Here is a 16,182-nt window from a genome sequence, read left to right as displayed (position 1 = left end):
AAAAACCCATCTATTGCTTCCATAATAATGTATGCACAAAGTAATATATGAACAATGTTATACAAAGAATGAAATTATCTTTTCTAGTGGTTGGTGCAGTAAAATGGTAGAGCATATATATTAGGGCTTGTTCTTCATAAGTGTTGGAAACTTGAGGAAGATAGCGGTTTTCTAGACTTTCTGCAGTCAAGTAACTCTTTCTACACTGTCTTGTCCACTGAGGAACCCTCATGTTTTTTCAAAGATTCTGGGATATGAGCTGGGATATATTCTGGGCTGTGCTATTCTGGGAACATCACTAGACAGACCGATTGGATCTCTTTAATCCTCCTACATGATTTAGGCTGAAATCCTAACCACACTTTCCTGACAGTAAGCTCCACTGAGCAAAATAGGGCTTACTTCTGAGTAGACCTGGTTAGGATTGTGCCCTTGGAATATACCAACGGTCACTCATTGCTGTGAATTGCTAGGAAAGATTTCTGGTGGTGGGAGAGCTATTGTTCATGGAAGGATGTTTGCCATTTTTGATGCTCTCATTGAGGAACCCTTCATAGATCTTAATGGGACCACGTGGTTTTCTTGAACATAGTCTGAAAACTACTAATATTCCATAATTTACTATCTCGTTTATTTTTTAATCCGGGTAGAGATGCTTTGCAGCACTGGATAAATTTGTGGCAGCTTTGTTAGCATTAATTTTTTTTTTTCTTGATGACGCTCATGTAGCCATTGCAAGGAGTGCCTAAACTAGAATTTGCAACCCCATGCCCCTTTTCAGGTATAATTGCCAATTGTGACTTTTTGGAGGTTTCCCCCCCTAAAACAATATAATATCAGTAAGCCATGGAGACCCTGAATCGTTGGTGGGGATGGGTGCAGACCGTACCAGGTGATGTGCACAGGTGGGGTGACTCCACTACTGGCCATAATTTTTTTAAATCTTTGAATTTTTGAATAATACCATCATGTTATATATCATTCGCTGTGCATTTTCATGCAGTATGTAATGAAACAAACCACAATGAAATATCTCTATTCTATCAAAAGTTATAGCCAAAACACCAGCAGGGGTCAGGGCAATGGAGCATCACCACCCAGGACATTGCCACACCCACTGCATGGGAAGATCCATCATGGGGATTAACTGCTGGCCTCCTGCACTGGGTGACACAAACCCTAGTGATGCCACTGGGCCCTGCTAATATCTCCAGGATTGCTTTCAAAAGTCTCTTGGAGACCACTGGTGCTTCTTCCTGGAAACTCCAAGCCAGTCCTAGAGGGTCCCAGCATTCCAAGCCAAGGCTCCCCAAAGCTCAGGTCTCTGATCTCGGAAGCTAAGCAGGGTCAGGCCTGGTTAGTACTTGGATGGGAGACCGCTTGGAAATACCAGGTGCTGTAGGCTTATACCATAGTCTTTCGAGACTGAAGGTTGCCAACCAACCAACCTAGAGGGTTGGAAATCCTACTTTAGGTCCTGACACAATTGGCCAGCAGTGTTGTTGTGCCAGAGCCTCAGAAGAGCAGCCACATCTACAGCACTCTCAGTTACAGTTTTATGATCTGTTCTCCTCACAAAGGGTGGGAAGCAAGACCTTACATATGTCATGGAGCTTTATTAGGTCTCCATCACTTAATATCTCCCTTCTCTACAGTTGGTTGAGATGAAACATCTGTTAATAGGCCACCTGAGGAAACCAATCCATCAGACTCAGGGTCCTAATCAGTGGGTGACCAGTGAGATGAGGCAGAAAGTAGTCAGCAGCCTCTGCTGCTAAGTGGCAAGAGAAGAGACAAAGTGCCCATGTCCTTATTCCATGATGGAGCAAAATGGAGGCAGAGGGCAACGTCACCCATGCGGAGAATATAAATGGCCAGCAGCACCTTCAGCAGACCAGTATCTATGGTGGGATCAGCAATGCTAGGTAGTTAACAGCAATATCCATACATAGTGTACTAAGACCTCCCTCCGACTTCTGCTACCTCCCATGTGAGCTGCCAGAAAGGATGTGGGGACACTGGTCCCACTTCGCAGTGAGAAACTGTGACTGGTCTGAATGCCTGCCAAATTGCCACCACCTTTTCCCATCGACATACTGCAACTAGTTGAAGGGGGGGGGGATACATTTCCCAGTAACAAATATTGCATTTTGAGTTCTGAGGCATTGCTTTTTCTTCACAATAGAAGGCCACACCAAGTAAAGACTTTGGATCCTGGGCAAGAATGAACAAAATACAATAATTCTGTGGAAAAAAAGTCAAGGAAAGACTGGTAATTTATAAAGAGCTTCCTCTGAACTTCTTGACATCTACAAAACTGGCAGGAAAATGCTTTTGTAGGAGTTTCAGTGCTATGGCATCTGGGTCTAGCTTTGCAAAAAAGTGGAAATCCAAAAAGCAGAAAATAAGAAGGAAAAATTAATAATTATTGTTTTAAATTAAATCAAAATTTGAGGAGGGACTAGAAGCACGTTCTGTCTCAGATTTCTCTCTTAAAACCATTTATGCCTTCTAACTGTATTATTTTAAAAAATAGTTATTGAAAACTGTGTTACAGTCACCTGGGGTGAGTGGCTGGTTTCAGAAGCAGAAAGAAAGAGCCATTCTGTAAATAATGTTTACTATTTTAAGTTATAATAGCCCTTAAAGAATATTTTCCTTATAATGTTAAAAATTCTATTCAAATCATATTTCCTTGTTTTTAAAAATGGAATACATAATTGGCAAAATGAACAAAATAAATTTCTCCCTCCAGGACATATATCTGCCATTCAAGTCTTTTGATAGTTAAAAAATAAATATTCTGAAGGAAACGAACAACGCAATCCTAACCTGCTCTGGAACGGGGAGGCTAGCTGGCCTGTCTGATATCGAGCACAAGTTTGGGGCTGAAAGCGGCTCAACCCGGAGCAAGGGGAATTGCTTCCCCTTACCCTGGGATGAGCTGCAACAGCCCCAATGGGTCTACTCAGATCTTCACCACCTAACGAGGTGGTGCAGATCCGAGCAGCCTGGAACTGCTCCGGGCTGCCCAGGAAAAAGGTCAGGATCTGGCACAAGTGCCGGATCCTGGTCCCACCCCTACTCTCTCACTACCTGCCCATGGGCCTGCCCTCCCCAGAATGCCTCCTCCCTGCCCTCCCCACACATCCCCCCCCCCGATTTCTGTGCCAGCCAAGCTTGGCCAGTGCGGGTCTACCTCCGTCCGTCATCACAGAAGCTGGATGCAGCCTCCACGGGCCAGTGCACATCCTTGCGTTAGCCTGGCTGACAGTTGAAGAGGCATAAATATGCTTTACAGCACATTTGCGACACTCCTAGGTCTGCACGAGGAACTTGCACTGGCCCAGCGCCATTTTAGGATTGCACTATAAAGAATCATAGGGCCAATCAGCACTTCCATTGTCATTAGGATTCACTCATTGCACTGTGACACAAGCCATTCAACCTAAACTCTTGCTGACAGATATTTATTTAAATATTGAAAACAGTGGGAAATGAAAAGTTATTCTGGGTTCTTGGCTTTTGTGCCTCATACTCCAAAGAAAAAAAGATTGCAATGTTTTTTTTAATGATTTTGACATTGCACATATCCCACTATTATTTTTAATAGTTTCTGTGTTTTATGCTAACTCAGGCTTCAGCAAAAGCATAAAACAGCTATATGAATGGGGCCTACAAAAAGAAGCGGTGAAATGTGATTAAATCCTCAACAAAACCATGTGTGCTAAAGCAGAGGGGGAAGGAAGAATCACAAAGTGCGCTAAAGGAAAGGGTGAGTACCCAAGAAAACGTATCCCTAAAATTAGCTGATTACTTTTCCAGTCCCGGACACCTAAGCTGTTCTGCATTTAAGTGAACAATTTCCTGGACTCTTGGGCGAGGATATGCCATGACACATTCTGGTGGTCAGAGTGGCACAGGCTGTGGACAAATGTTCAGCAAGTGTTTAGTTGAGGTTTGGCTCGAGATTCAATCTGCTTGCCTAATACTCATCCTGATGTCTCCACATTTGGGGGTGGCTGGGGGATGGGACAGAGACATATAATGTCTTTCACTAAAATACCAAATTTGTGGGGTTTTTTGTGTTCTATATATAAGTTGTGTTTTTTTTAATCAACAGAATGTATCTACTATAACTGTACATAGGTTACAATTTACATCAGAGTTTGAAGGTATTTTGATCTTCAGACAAGGTGATACCAAGACTTGGAGGTAGTAGAGGAGACGGGGGGGGGGCAGAGCTGTAAGTGCTGCACAGCTCTGAAGCTTACCATTTAAGCTGCTCCTCCCCCTCAATCTCAGGTCCATTCAGAGGAGCAAAAGCAACATGAGGACATCTCCTCTGCATTGCTTTCGTCCCCGGACAGGCTCCAAGAGTGAGGGAGAGGGGCAGATTACACTGAGTTTTGGAGTCGTGTGGCACTTTCAGCTCTGCCCCCCTGGCTCCACTACTGCGTGGAGATCACAAAATGTATGCAAACTTGAATGTGCCTGCATGCATGCACGAGTATGTGCGTATTGATAAAAATAGAATATGGCCCAATGATGAGGTAATTAAAGAAGAGTCATTTCTCTCTTTAAAAAAATAGTCTTTCTATGTTGTATTTGTATTGCAATATGAGTTGAACTTTCGTCATGCACCATGACCTCCCTGTGTTTTCCAAACCAGACTGATATAGGCAGAGGTTTTGTCCAATTCCATCTAGCCAATATCAGAAGTTCAGCAGCTACTGGAAGGAAGGTTCTGGCAAAGAACATTGATTTGAATAAGGGTCCAATCCTATCCAACTTCCCAGTGCCAGTGCAGCCACAAGGTAAGGGATCAACTGAGGAGGCCTCTGTGACTGTCTCCTCCATGCAGGATGCAGCATACACTCTGTTGGGATGGCTGCATCAGAGCTGGACAGCGAGTTACGATTGAATCCTAAATCACATACAGATGCTTAAGTGGTACTCAAGCAATGCAGGAATTTGAGCTTTAGCTGTGCATAAAATGGAAAAATGCTATTTTCATGATCGTGCAAATCAACTTTCCTTATTGTGAGAAAGTCTAAACATGATTAGCAGATTCCCTAGTGGGGACTGTGAAGCACGCAAGGATCAGTCATGAGATGAAATATGGCTGGGGGTGGCGGGAGAGACAAGATGATTTGCTGGGGAACTTGAATGAGGCAATTAATTAATTAATCAATTAACTAATTAACTAAAGGACACAATGTCTTTGAGAGACATGTCTGTTTTGATCACCCCAGAATTAGAGTTTTAATTAAGATGCTAAACCCCAAGTCTGTATGTGAGGTGTGTTCCTAGGCCTATGATGCAACTAGAATTATGGCTCAATCCTATTCCCCAGCTCACTCTAGCATACAGTCACACAAAAAGGTGCATACTGCATGCTATGGGCAACCTGGAGGCAAATGGGAGGTAAGTAAAAACATTTTTAAAACATTTAAAGGTAAGTAAAAACATTTTTACTTACTTCCTCGTAAGCCATGGGCCACGTGTGGGTCTCTTTGGACCTATGGCAGCCATTTTGGTGATGTTTGTCCAAAGAGATAAAAAGGGTGGGGAGATTTGAAAGAGGGGGTAAGATCTGATGTGTGTGAATGCCACTAGATCTACCCTCTCCCTCCGCTGACAGGATCCCTGGTTCCTCCCCCAACATGCCCCATAACACCCCCTCCCTGCCCAAAAACCACCCCCCATACCAGCTTACCTGCACTGGAGCAGGTCACAGGTCATAGCAGTAGTCTACAAATTCTGCCACCATTTTGTGGCAATGACTTGAAAATTGCCACCAGCAGCACAAGTTGTCACATACCTCTTTACAACAGTGGGATGGTGTCCCCACGGTTGCATAGAGAATTATAGGATTGGAGCCTGAGGGCCCAATCCTATCCAGTTTTCCAGCACTGGTGCAGCCATAATGCAGCCCCAAGGTAAGGGAACAAATGTTCCCATACCTTAAGGGGGCCTCTGTGACTGCTGCCCTACCACAAGATGCTGTGCATGCTGCATTGGCACAGCTGCACCGGCACTGGAAAATTGGATAGGATTTGGCCCTTAGTTGCATCAGTTGTTTTCAATATTTTCTTTGTCATCTTTGCAGAAAAATACTCTCCTTCAAGTACATCTTGGTCACCTACAGAATTTCAAATGCATTAAAAGGCCTTCTTTGTGTTATTGACAGGAATAACAGGATTTCAGAGCCTCATTTATTCTTTCTTATCCCCAAATACATATGAGAACAAAATAAATTCAATAATACAAGAAACCACTATGAAAGAGAATAAAGGAACAAGCAGAATGTTTCATTCAGGGCAGAACAGGGCTGAGACAGAATGTCTCTTTAGAAATTCTTGGTGCTTTAGAGGCTTTTTGGAACTAATAGAGATGAGGAATGTGTGATGTATAAAATTGTCTCTTCAGGGATGTCTCTGTGTGGTCTCCTTTTGGACAGAGTGTGAAGGAAGGTAAACCTTTGTGATCACCAGTATTTATACACAAAGAAGGAAAGCATTGTGCTGAAAGTCAAACCCTGCATTTACACTGGGAAGCGTCTCAACAATTTTCCCCAAGCACACAATGCAAACCTGAGCAGTTTGGCACCAGTTAGCCAAAGCAACTTTCAGATTAATCAGAAATGTGAAAAGAGTATACTAAATATCAGAACTGGTCACGGGAGCGGTTAGATAGCAAACCAGGTTATGAGAAAGGAAGGAGGTGTTAAGAGATAAGTAACAAATGTAGCACCCTTTCAAGCACTTCCACTGATAATCAGCAAAGAGTCCAATCCACAAACCTGTTAAGGTGTGGAGAATGTAAGCTACTGAGTGAAGTCAGTGAAGCTGAGATGCAAGCATCAACCCCCTTTCCTTTAATACCATGAATGTCAACTTGAGCCGTTGGAATGTCTAACTTTATTGTTTGCCCAGCTTAACAATCCATTTCTGCTCTGTTCCAAAGCGGTAGACTCACCAGAGTTTGGGTCCTTAACATATTTTGCATCCCCGGGCTAAACCATTAAACATGTGCAATTATAGTTATAATGACAGACTCATATTATGAGCCCTTACAAGCCATCTCTGTAACACCCACTTTGCCACACATTCTACACCTGAGGTGTGGTGAAGTCTTCCTTACCATTTGGCGCAATGGTACATATGGCCAAGGTACCCTGGGATGGGCGAGCTCAGACTACAAGCGCATGGTTAGCCACAGCTTGGTAAATTCTCAGAACACTCAAACTGGGGTTATTTGATTGCTTGTATGCACTCAGTATTTCTTTCACCACAGAACACTGAACATATTATCTTAATGTTCAGCAGATGTTTGAAGGAACTCAACCTTCCTCATAATATTCTCATGGTTTGAATGGGCTGACATTTTAAGCAGAATGTTTCTCTTATGGGGCAAATAGCAGGGTCAGGGGGCCACCTTTTTGTTGGAAAATGTCCAAGAGGGAAAGGGTTACTTCTCCCCCAGTACTGCAGTCCCAATCAGATTGTCCCTCTTCTCTAGCTTCTATTAGACTTTTTAAGAAAGAAAACAGCAACAGGAGATCTGATGACTGTTCTCTGGGTGTCACATTTAATTTGGCCCTGCAATAGCTTAAACATGCATAACCGACTGTGTTATGACTATAAAAAGTTTTGGGAGTGTCTCACCTTTGCAGTTGCCCCTGTAGGCAATTTCCAGCTGAGGATCTTTGCATTTTGCTCGTTGGAATTCACATCGAGACAGAAAAGTTCGACCATCTGAAGCACATAATGACTTCTGGGGAGATCCTGCACATTCCAAGCTGCATTCTTTGTCCTTGTCTTGTTCCACTCTTAAAAACTTGAACAGAACAAAGTAGTGTGAGATTGAAACATGAGAAGACATTTGAAGCTTTGGTGACACAAAAAACTGATATTCACACCAACCTTGAAAAGCCTGATTGTAGATTTTTCTAGAGTTTATGAGATATACCAAAGAAGCATAATTAAACAGTCCTGGCTTCCTGTTTCCCACAATGTCCAGTTTCTTCTGGAAAGCGCACAAATAGGAGGCAAAAGCATACACCCTCTCCCACCTTTAAACCCCTTTAACTAGTATTCAGAAGCCTGATGGCCCTGAACCTGGAAGTAGCACATAGCCAGCACAACTAGCAGCCTTTGATAGATCTGTTCTCCATGAATTTAGTCAATCCCTTTGTAAAACCATCTAAATGAGCAGCTATTACTACACATCTTATGGCAGCAAATTCCTTAGATTAATTGTGCATAGAGCAAAAGAAGTGTGTCCTTTTGTCCGTCCCAAATCTGAAATCTTTTGCTAATCAGTTTCATTTGACTTCCCCAATTTCTAGTGTTTTGAGAATGGGTGACATACAGTGTTACTCTCTATTCACTTTCTTGACATTCCGTATAGTAAAAGCTATAACATTTAGGACTTTTTAAGATTAGAAATATGGTGACTAAAGGATGAAACAATGATGTGACCAAGGCTTATAAAAAGTCCCAAATTACCCCGCACATGCCTGATCTCATCTGATCTTGAAAGCTAAGCAGGGTCAGACCTGGTTAGTACTTGGATGGGAGACCGCATGGGAATACCAGGTGTTGTAGGCTTATACCATAGTCTTTTGAGACTGAAGGTTGCCAACCAAATGTGGTAGCTTTTCCTTGCCAGTATGATTATATTGATCCTTCTAGGAGGACATGCCTGTGTTGCATCTGCGAGTTGCATCAACATTCACCCTATTCTGATGAATCTGAATCTACCATACACCAGACATGATTCAATCTATGTGGCAGGCGGGTGTTGCTGGTGAGAGCAGAGCTCTGCATTCCTGCAAGAGTGATGCTGGTGAAGAACTACCCAGTGCCACATTCCTTCTTAAAGAAGGATATTATATTTCCGTTTCAACATTTATACTACCAGACTCTTGGCAGTGCCTGCCTTGCTTTTCTCGGTGTGTCATCCCTTTAAGAATTGTATAAACACATGAATAATTATAATGATGATAATAACTTTCTTGCTGAGAAAACTAACATAGGAATTTATCAAGTTATGAATCCATGCCAGTGCCAAACAATCCTGGAGAGGTGGGCATGAAAGCAGTTGGCTAAATCATTGCCATCGACAGCAAATAGTCACCAGCTTTTTGCTCAATGTCAGTAGATTTCCAAAGTAAGCCCAGAGAGTGTGTGAACTGTCTCCAGCTCTTTTTTAATGAGTAATAAATCCACTTAATTTTTGTGCTTCAGCTGCGGTCTCTTTGCATTTCCTTATGCGTTATTGTGAGGAAATACAAAAGTCTTATGGTAAAGAATGATAATTATAATTTTCGGTAAATGGCGAAACAAAATCACAGATTTCATTATAAACACAATATTCATATCCTTGGAATCTGAGCAGAAGAATGGAACATTAACAAACAAACAAGAACATTCTTGCCCTTCCTACTTTTTTTTCACCAGGCACATTCCCCCCCCCCTTTTTTTCTTCTGAATAATAAAAAGAATCAGGAACAGACGAGGCGAAGTCCTTGTGTTTTTGTTTTATCCTCTGTCTTTAGGAGCAGTGTTGAATTTTTACTAATGTTCATCTTGGACTTCACTAAAGGTGTTGCAAAATAAAATGTACTCCACACAAATCTATTCATAGATTTTCAGATTGTGAAGCAATACTTTTGTTACCATCTGAAAATCTACAGAGAGAGAGAGAGAGAGAGAGAGGAAGCACTTCAGAAAGATGCCAGTCTTCTGTGAGTGGGTGCCCATAAGGACCTTTCCTGGGTGCCAGTGGTGGGCACCAGAAGCAGAGCCAGAGGGGGGGGAGCGGTGCAATATGTATGGCAGACTCTGAAACATGATGTGTAACTGCCCCTCCCCCTCGGAGCCATTCACATTCCTGAATGGCTCCAATGCCAAGGGGGAGGGGTGCTTACATGGCGCATTGCAGCGTGTGCCATACTTACCACACCGTGTCGTCGTCCCCCTAGGTCCACTTCTGGTGGGCACTGCCATTTTTTTCAGAATGACCATGACGCCTGTTACATTGTTTTGCTGTGTGGCGTTGTGGAGGGAAATGGCAGAACTAGCCATTGGTTGAAAGCTGGAGCAGAAGGCCCACCACTGCCAACACTGTGCATTCTGGTGAGGACTTGGTGAGGCCCTAAGTTATATAAAGCTTGGAAGCTTCTTGTTAAAAATTACACCAAAATTTGCTGCACAAGCCATTTAAGAAATGTCGATATTGCCTGTGCGTGATTGTGTACTTGCAGCAGACTGGGTCCACTGAAGGGCTCCTTGCAAGCACTCTCTCAGACAAAAAAGGCCAGGTCTTCTGTTTCTTCAGCAAGACAACAACAAAGCAAAATGGAGTAGGAACAGGTTTTCCCTTCACTGTGTATCTTTATAACAGTGAAGTTATTATAATATTATAATATAATATTATATTATAATTATAATTATAACCTTCTTTATAATTCTTTAAAGGGACAGATGCTATACTCAGTTTCTTGGGGAAATATCTGCACAAAGATTTATTACAAAAAGTGGCATTTTCAGACAGACATCTAGGTTAGATTTCAAGAGGTTAGTGCCTAACACACAAACATGACTTTGGAAATAACCAGACATATTCTTGGGCCAAACCAGAACACAGCGTTACATTTCACAACCTTCCTACAGCTGGCTCCATTCCATGAGAGGAGTTCAAGAATCATTTCAGAATGCATGGTGATCCACAGATGCAAGTCTTTGCTTGCCAGCCGCAAGTATACTTTTGAACGCGACAACCAAGATTCACATGTCATGTGATCATGCATTGGCGAAGCCAGATCCTATGCAGAATTAGGCATGTTTAACTGGGCCAAAAGCATGCATTGGTGCACACGTGTGACTCTGCCCTTACATTTGTTCTCTTAAGAAGAGCCCCGCTGGATCAAGCCAAGGGCCCATCTAGTCCAGCTTCCTGTATCTCACAGCGGCCCACCAAATGCCCAAGGGAGCACCCAAGACAACAGACACAACCTGCATCCTGGTGCTCTCCCCTGCACTTGGCAATCAAAGGCAGCTTCTAAAACCAAGAGCCTGCACATACCTACTATGACTTGTAACCCGTAGTGAACTTTTCCTCCAGAAATTTGTCCAATCCCCTCTTAAAGGAATCCAGGCAAGATACCATCACTACATCCTGTGGCAAGGAGTTCCACAAACTAATTACACGCTGGGTAAAGAAATATTTTCTTCTGTCTTTCCTAACTCTCCCAACACTCAACTTTTGTGGTGTTATGTGAGAGGGGAAAAGGGTATCTCTCTAACCACTCTGTCCATGATTTTGTATGTCTCAATCATGTCCCCCCTCAGGTGCCTCTTTTCTAGACTGAAGAGGCCCAAACGCTGTAGCCTTTCCTCATAGGCAAGGTGCCCCAGCCTTGTAATCATTTGGTTGCTCTCTTTTGCACCTTTTCCATCTCCACTATATTCTTTTTGAGATGCAGTGACCAGAACTAGACACAATACTCCAGGTGTGGCCTTACCATCGATTTGTACAATGGCATTACAATATTAGCTGTCCTATTCTCAATGCCTTTCCTAATGATCCCAAGCATGGAATTAGCCCTATTCACTGCTGCCACACATTGGGTCGACACTTTCATCAACCTGTCCACCACCACCACCCCAAGATCTCTCTCCTAATCTGTCTCTGACAGCTCAGAACCCATTAGCCTATATGTAAAGTTTGGATTCTTTGCCCCAACTTGTATGATTTTACAATTACTTACATTGAAATGCTTTTTCTTCTTATCTTTTTCCTAAAGCTTCACTAAGCAGGAATGTCTGCCAACAGCAGATGACTTGGGGGGTGTCTGCAAGTGCGTACATTTCCTGTTTTGCTATTGTTTTGTGAGAACAATGTTCCAGTGAGGCCTCAGGTTAAAAAGGCAGAGCCAGGTTAATCCAGAGAGACTGCCTATTTCTTTGACACTCAGACAAAATAGTACCGGTTACCTGCTTCTCTCTCAGTGCCACTATGAAAACGTTTACAGTTCAATCCTAAGGTTTGCCCACCATGGCATGCAACAAACCAAAACAAGTTGCACTGAATGCTGTGTTGGTGGAGGGGGAAGATCAGGAGGCTCGGAAGAGGCAAGGGAAAAACATTTTGCCTCCTCATAAGCCTCCTGATCACCAACAAGCCTCCATGCATCTGCACCAGCTCTTGCTGGTACGGGTCCAAGGAGACAAAGGGGACATGCCCGGAGGTGAGGAAAGGGGATACTATTCAGAGCAAGTGAACAGACTCCATCATGCCTCCTGCCCTCCCTTGTTCTGAACTTCCCCATTTCATTCTCCATTAGTGGGCTTTCTTCACCCTGCCACTTTACATGGAGCCTCCAAGTTGTCTCTGGTGGTGGTTCAGAAGCACATGGCTACATGTTCTTTTGGATCACCATTTATAATGGCCAGAAAGAGCATTCTGCCAACTGAACATGAGTTTCAGTGGTGGCAATGCATGCTATGACTGGGTCTTTTGTTTGCCAAGACTTGTAGAGTACCCAGCATTTTATATGCATCATGCTGATTACAAGGTCGTAGAGGTCTAGAACAAGTTGCAAATAGTATGGGGTGGAATTGATGGCTTCTAGGATAGAATGGTTGGCTAGCAAGTCCAACTAGCACTGGGTGTTCCAGCCTGCAATGCCTGTTTTGGTGGCCCTCAATAAACCTCACTGCCTCCACCTGCTATTGCCTGAGCCTACCAAGCGACTTTGGTGACTCAGAACATGGAAGTAATTAGTAGTGACATCATCAGATCATGGCCAATTAATTCTAGATCAGCACAGTCAGGAGGTGACGCAGGGGTGTTGCAGCCTCTGTAGTATTAAAAGTTGGACTGCCCTGAACTAACATTTGTTTGTTTTTAGCAATAAATTACAGTACATGTGATTCCTTGATTCATCAAAGTCTTTTATATGAGGAACAAAACTATCGTAAAGGGAATTAGAAATCTTGTCGGGCTTATTGAGAGCAAAACCCTCTTTGTCATTCATTTCCGAATTGGCTGTGTCATCCATTTACTCTCAAAGCCAATCCTTCCTGGTTAAGATTCTGTCCCAGACGTGTAGTAATGATTTGGTTACAAAATATTTGAGTACTTGAATGAAAACATCTAATTTCAGGCAGAGTTTGCCTAATGTGACTCAACAATATTTTACAAAAACAAATAATTTCTTCTCCAATACTGTTCATCTCAGTTCTCCAAGTTAAACATTTAGTAGACAACTGACATCAAGATTTGCAAACTCAGCCCAGTTAAAGAAACTACCTGGGGGCTATTACAAGATATCTGAGAGTGCTTGCTCCTTGATAAACCTGTGAATAGCAAATTACAATGTCAATTATATCAAGATGATTTCATACAACAACCGTTTATGGATAACAAGTTTCATTTTGAACTGAGAAGACATTTTGACGGTTATTGACCCTACGACCTAGTATGTGTAGGCTCTGAACATGTAACATGTACCCTACAAAAAGGAGTAGCCTGGTCACTACTGACAATGACCCCATAGTTGAAGAAATGCTCCTCTTCACTCTGGAAACAGCTTTAAATTTATTAGTGATGGGATAGATTTCTGATGCTTCTCTCCCTAAACCCATAAACCACATTCAAGATCTAGGGGTGGAGACGGGCAGTGTGATGTCCTGTTTTTTCTCTCTATTTTTTTAAAACCTATTTTTATGTATTTTATTATTAATATTATTTCTATACAGCTTTTCAACAAAGAGTTCACAAAGTGGTTTACAGAGAAAAATTAAATAACTAATGGCTCCCTGTCCCAAAAGGGCTCACAATCTAAAAGATGCAAAACACCAGCAGACAGCCACTAGAAAAGACACTGCTGGGGTGAGGAGGGCCAGTTACTCTCCCCGAGCTAAATAAAAGGGGAGCACCCACTTGAAAAAGTGCCTCTTACTCAATTAGCAGGGGTTTTGGACTCCTTTAACTTCCCAGAAGCTCCTGGGCAGGTTTAGCAGCATAGAAAGCTTCAGGGACATCCTTCAGAAGTAGTCTTTGTCTGGAAACTCCATTATTCTGTGGGCTAAGGCAGTGTTTGTCAAACTGTGGGTCGGGACCCACTAGGTGGGTCGCAAGCCAAATTCTGGTGGGTTGCCATCATTTCACTATTTTATTTTTAATATATCAGATTTGGTGTGATGCGATGGTTTATGACTGCATTTGGGGAAATGTCACAGATTTGTACTTTTAACAGGCTCCTATGAAGATGCTTTTAACAATGATAGTAAATTGGACTTACTCCTCAGTAAGTGTGGGTAGGATTTCAGCCTAGGTTTGTTCCTTACTGCCTTCTCAGGGCCACAAAAACAGAGGATGGGAACAGGTTTAGAAAAGTAAATTGAACCCTTCCCTTTCCACTGCCTAACATAATAGCAATAGAAGGGTCAGGTCCCACATGTGTTCTGAATGAGGATTAAGACAGGCTCGGAAAACCATATTTTGAGTCTTGCAATTCCCATTTCCCCATAGATTGATTTTTCCTTATGCCCTGTTCTTTGAATAATTTTTGCAAGTTAATTTGCAGAAGTGTTCTTGCAATGGACAAAACCATCATATGAGTCCATTCCAAACTGAATATCAACACTCAACTGACCGTTTTGGTTTGACATGATGAAAATTTTTGCTGTTGCTGTTATGTGAAAATTTGGTAACAGTGCCTCTTCCTCATCCTGAATCAGCACAAGATGCCTCCCAAAAGTATAGAAGAGTGAGACTAGTTTGACCAAGAAGAAGGGATTCTTTTTCTTAGAGAAAGTATTATCAACAATGTTGAGTAAATGTATCTAATCTCATAGAAAAAGAAACCCAAATCTTTACCTCTTTTTTGCACAAGAAGTAATGGGTTCACTGATGTTTAGACTAGCCATGTATTCATCATTATAGAATAACAGACTTGGCTTAAGCAAAAGCCGGTTAAAGCAATAAACCTTTTAAAAATAACACACCAAAGTAAAACATATCAATCAAACTGGAGTCATATTTAACAATCAAATTTCTATGCTGTATTTAACACGCTGATCCTGTCATTTTAACACATTTTCCAATCCAGCAGAAAGCAACCAAGCTGAACCATATGCACTGAGGGAACAAAGCAAAATATAGTCCTAATTGACAAGTTTCTTAGAGTTGACCTTGAGAGCAAACTCAGAGCAGTTTCCTGCAAATGGCAGCTTTTTATTCAGCCATCATTGTCACAGTTCAGTTGGAATGGAGCTGACATTGAGTCAGTGGACAAGTGACAAGAAGCACAAGACGTGTCCACACATGACAATTATAGCGTTTCCTTTTGTTTTGCGCTATCAGGAACTTTTCATCAAGCAGCCACATGCACATCAGCAGTTGTGTGTATTTTCTACTTGATAAGGTCCTGAGACTGTAGATGACCTTGACCAACAGACTCAGCAAGTGGCTATACAGAAGCAGGCCACATTATGACATTCATGGGCCATATGTACTTTTGGTAGGTACTCCTCCCACCATAATATCAATGTTAAAAATTATTTTTGATATAACTTTAAAGGTTTCAACATTTTATTTTTTTCTGTTTTAAGCAAAATTTTCATGGGCCCTAAAAGTTTCATTCTTTTGTTTCAATGTGAGGAAAAAAAACTAAAATGTTTTCTTCAACCCTATATGTTCATTTTTTTTCCCTTCTGATTTTAAAAGAAAGTAAAACATTGTTGTGGGCCCCTAAAAATATTGGGCCTTAGGCACTGTGTAGTGTGTCCAATGCACTGGTACCCAAACTGTGAATCTGTGGCCCTGTACACAAACTGTGAGTCTGTAGGTCACAATTCAATTTTTGCTGGTTTGTGAAACTGAAAGGGCAGATTAGGCCCCATGTGCATCAAGGGTTAAACATGGGGAGGGCACTGCTGCCCAATCACCATTCTAGACAGAAAGGCTTGAGCGCCTGATAAAGTGGAAATTTTTTTAGGTAAAAATGTTTTAGGCTAAAATGTTTGAGAACCAGTGGACTAATGGTCAGCCCTGATACAGAACTCTGAACAGTTTGTGAAATAGCACTCGCCGCTCTTAGGTGCAGATGTAGCTATCAATGATGCTACGTCAGTATGTGGGTACGTCGGTAATCATTTTCTGATC

At 42.2% G+C, this 16,182-nt stretch overlaps 1 protein-coding gene across 1 annotated transcript in view; it reads right to left on the bottom strand.

Annotated features, from left to right (window-relative positions):
- SMOC2 (SPARC related modular calcium binding 2) overlaps window positions 1-13,072 on the bottom strand; it is a 105,769-nt gene extending 92,697 nt beyond the window's left edge. Inside the window, exons 1-2 of the mRNA XM_066622995.1 lie at window positions 12,939-13,072; window positions 7,671-7,954 (exon numbers count right to left, since the gene is read on the bottom strand). Of these exons, the coding sequence (XP_066479092.1) occupies window positions 7,671-7,954; window positions 12,939-13,072 (418 nt within the window). The remainder of the gene's footprint in view (window positions 1-7,670; window positions 7,955-12,938) is intronic.
- Between the last annotated feature and the right edge of the window lie 3,110 nt (window positions 13,073-16,182).

Source organism: Tiliqua scincoides, chromosome 1 (genome assembly GCF_035046505.1).
Source record: "Tiliqua scincoides isolate rTilSci1 chromosome 1, rTilSci1.hap2, whole genome shotgun sequence".
In the NCBI taxonomy this organism is placed as follows: Eukaryota; Metazoa; Chordata; class Lepidosauria; order Squamata; family Scincidae; genus Tiliqua; species Tiliqua scincoides.
The sequence above is the reverse complement of the archived record's forward strand: the minus strand, read 5'-3'. Positions and strand labels throughout refer to the sequence as shown.